At 69.1% G+C, this 2,643-nt stretch overlaps 1 protein-coding gene across 1 annotated transcript; it reads right to left on the bottom strand.

The window, feature by feature from the left end:
- Positions 1–140: 140 nt before the first annotated feature.
- On the bottom strand, positions 141–2,381 carry LOC308533130 (lymphocyte antigen 6E-like). Its single transcript, XM_081110944.1, has 4 exons — positions 2,002–2,381; positions 1,240–1,347; positions 1,003–1,122; positions 141–934 (listed from the first exon to the last, which is right to left on the bottom strand). Exons 2-4 carry the CDS (start codon positions 1,289–1,291, stop codon positions 717–719), a joined length of 390 nt encoding a protein of 129 aa, XP_080967070.1. The 5' UTR covers positions 1,292–1,347; positions 2,002–2,381; the 3' UTR covers positions 141–716.
- Positions 2,382–2,643: the final 262 nt, after the last annotated feature.

Raw genomic sequence — 2,643 nt, forward strand, 5'->3', positions numbered from 1 at the left:
ACAGCAGCGAGCTGTGGGCTTGTCCCCCTGCCCCCCGCGGGCCTCAGGGAGGCTGTGTCACAGGGGAACCCAGGTCCCCCACATTTGGCCACGGCTGGGACGGGGCTCCCCGGCCGTCACAGAACAGATCAGAGCAGAACAGGGTTCCCACGTCTGTTTATTTGAGGCACCAAAGCAGGAGGCTCCAGCCTGAGGGGGGCGGTGGGGCTGCAGCTGGCTGTGGGGTGGGAGCCGATTCCTGGGCCTGCGGCTGCCGGAGTGGGGCGTGGCCTCCGGGGAGCCCCAGAATGGGCTCTGCTTGGAGCCCCCGGCCCTGCCTGCCCCCCAAGCACAGCCCCCAAGGCCTCACAGACCCGTGTGCGTACAGCTGGGCGCCCACACCCCAGCACCCCCTTCCAGGCCACCGTCAGGGCAGACTGGCCTGATGGACAGAGCCTGGGCTTGGGCCTCACGCAGTGTGTCCCCCCAAGACCCAGGTATAGCTGCTGACCCACAGGCCCCAGGGGGCCTCTCTGAGGAGCTCACATCAGGGACCCTGGAGTGAGGGCAGGCAGTGCCCTGGGGGCAGGTGTAGGTGCGGGAAACAGGCCTGCAGCGGAGACGAGACGAAGGCTGGGAGGGGGTGGGGTCGGGGGTGTGAGGCGTGAGGGTCTGGGCAGGGTTGGGCTTTTCTTCCTGAGCGGTGGGGTCGGGGGTCAGGGGTCAGGGGCCGGGGGTCAGGGGCCAGGCCGCAGCAGGACCAGCAGGCTGAGCAGGAGCCCGAGGCCCAGCAGGGAGGAGCTGGCCCGCAGCCCGCCGGCCGCGCTGATGTTGCACAGGAAGCTCTGGCAGCAGTGGGTGCCCACGGACGCCACGCCGATGTTGATGCCGGGGGGCGCGGGGCAGATGGGGGAGCAGCCCTTGTTCAGACTGTAGCCGAGGTCCACCACGTTCCCTGCGCGGGGAAAGGAGGGTGAGCGGAGGCCGCAGGACCGGCGGGGGGGTGGGGGGGGCAGCACGCACCGATGCCCGCGGCCGCGGAGACGGTCACGCAGTATCTGTCCGTGTCCTCGCAGACGGTGGGCTTCAGGCAGTAGAAGTTGCTTTTCTGATTCGTGCACGAGAAGCACACCAGGGAGTGGGCTGCGGAGGAAGAAAGGCCGCAGGCTGCAGGCGGCACCCTGGCCCGGGGCAGGGGGCAGGAGGGGCAGGGAGGGCCTCCGGGAGCAGGTCACAGTGCACAGGCCTGCCCCGGCTCACCTTGCTCCACACCCAGGAGGGCGGCCAGCAGCACGGGCAGGAAGACCTTCATCTTGAGGGACAGCTCAGGTCGGGCCTCACATGCAAAGAGAGCCGCTCTGCCTTATCCTTAAAAAATACATGTTTTTATTGATGTCAGAGAGGAAGGGAGAGGGAGAGAGAGACGTCGATGATGAGAGAGAATCATGGATCGGCTGCCTCCTGCACGCCCCTCTGGGGATCGAACCTGCCACCTCCGGAGGTGCCCTGACTGGGAATCGAACCCGAACCGTGACCTCCTGGTTCATAGGTCAACGCTCAACCATTGAGCCATGCTGGCCGGGCGCCACTCTGCTTTAGAGACACAGCTTGTCGGACAGAGCGTGGGACCCTGGCTCCCACCAGGAGCCTGGTGACCCCCCTTGTACAGGGTGGGGTGGGGGACTGCTGCTTCCAGCAATAGAAGGAGAACATGGGGTCTTTCTGCTCCCCTCTCCCCTCCCCTCCCTTCCCTTCCCCTCCCCTCCCCTCCCCTCCCTGCAGCCTCCAGCTCGGGCTGCTGGGAGTAGGGCATCGCCTTCAGAGAAGCACACAGCCAGGAGGTCAGAGGGCTGGCCCTGGTCCTGGGGGGCGGGGGGAGGGGCGGCAGCTCGAGCTGCACATGGGGACCCAGGGGCTGGGTGGGAGGCACAGCCAGCTGAGCACCTGCCCGGGGGCTGCCTGGCGCTCGACCTCAGACGTTCCGGGAGGTATTGATGATGAAGACCGACACCCGGTAAGTACCTGCTTCTCCCCAATTTTGTGGCTGGAAACAGGCCAGGGAGAGCCAGTGGGTGCTCTGGGCGGGCAGGGGCACAGGAAGCTTCCACGGTGGGTGTGAGCCCGAGGCCGCAGAGCCCGTGGCCGTGGCCGTGGGCGGGCAAAGCATGCGCGTGTGCCTGGCGGCGGCTCTGGGCCTGTTCGGCAGGAGGCGCCGTGGGGGAGGGTCTGGGGCGCCTGCGGGGCCAGCTGTGGGCGGGGGAGTTCCAGGCTCCCCGGGAGGGACGGGCTGGTGGAGACCCCGAGAATGGGTCCCAGGCCTCGCCTGCCTGCCCTGGGCCTGGGCCCGCATCTGGGCCTGGGGGTGCCCTTGCCCTGGGCCGTCCCTGGGCCCCGGTGCTCCGGGAGGAAGCCTGTCCCTTCCTCTTCCCTGAAGTGCGGTTTGGGCGTGGGGAGCCGGCGCTGTCCTCGCAGGAGCTCGGGTAACACGCCCACCAGCGGCCCACCGCGTCCCGGCCAGGCCCCCGGCCAGACCCCCAGCCCCCCGCCAGGTCCCCGGCCAGGCCCCCAGCCAGAACCCCGGCCAGACCCCCAGCCAGAACCCCGGCCAGACCCCCCAGCCAGGTCCCCGGCCAGGCCCCCAGCCAGAACCCCCGGCCAGGCCCC

This window comes from Myotis nattereri (assembly GCF_964212035.1).
Source record: "Myotis nattereri genome assembly, chromosome: 17".
In the NCBI taxonomy this organism is placed as follows: Eukaryota; Metazoa; Chordata; class Mammalia; order Chiroptera; family Vespertilionidae; genus Myotis; species Myotis nattereri.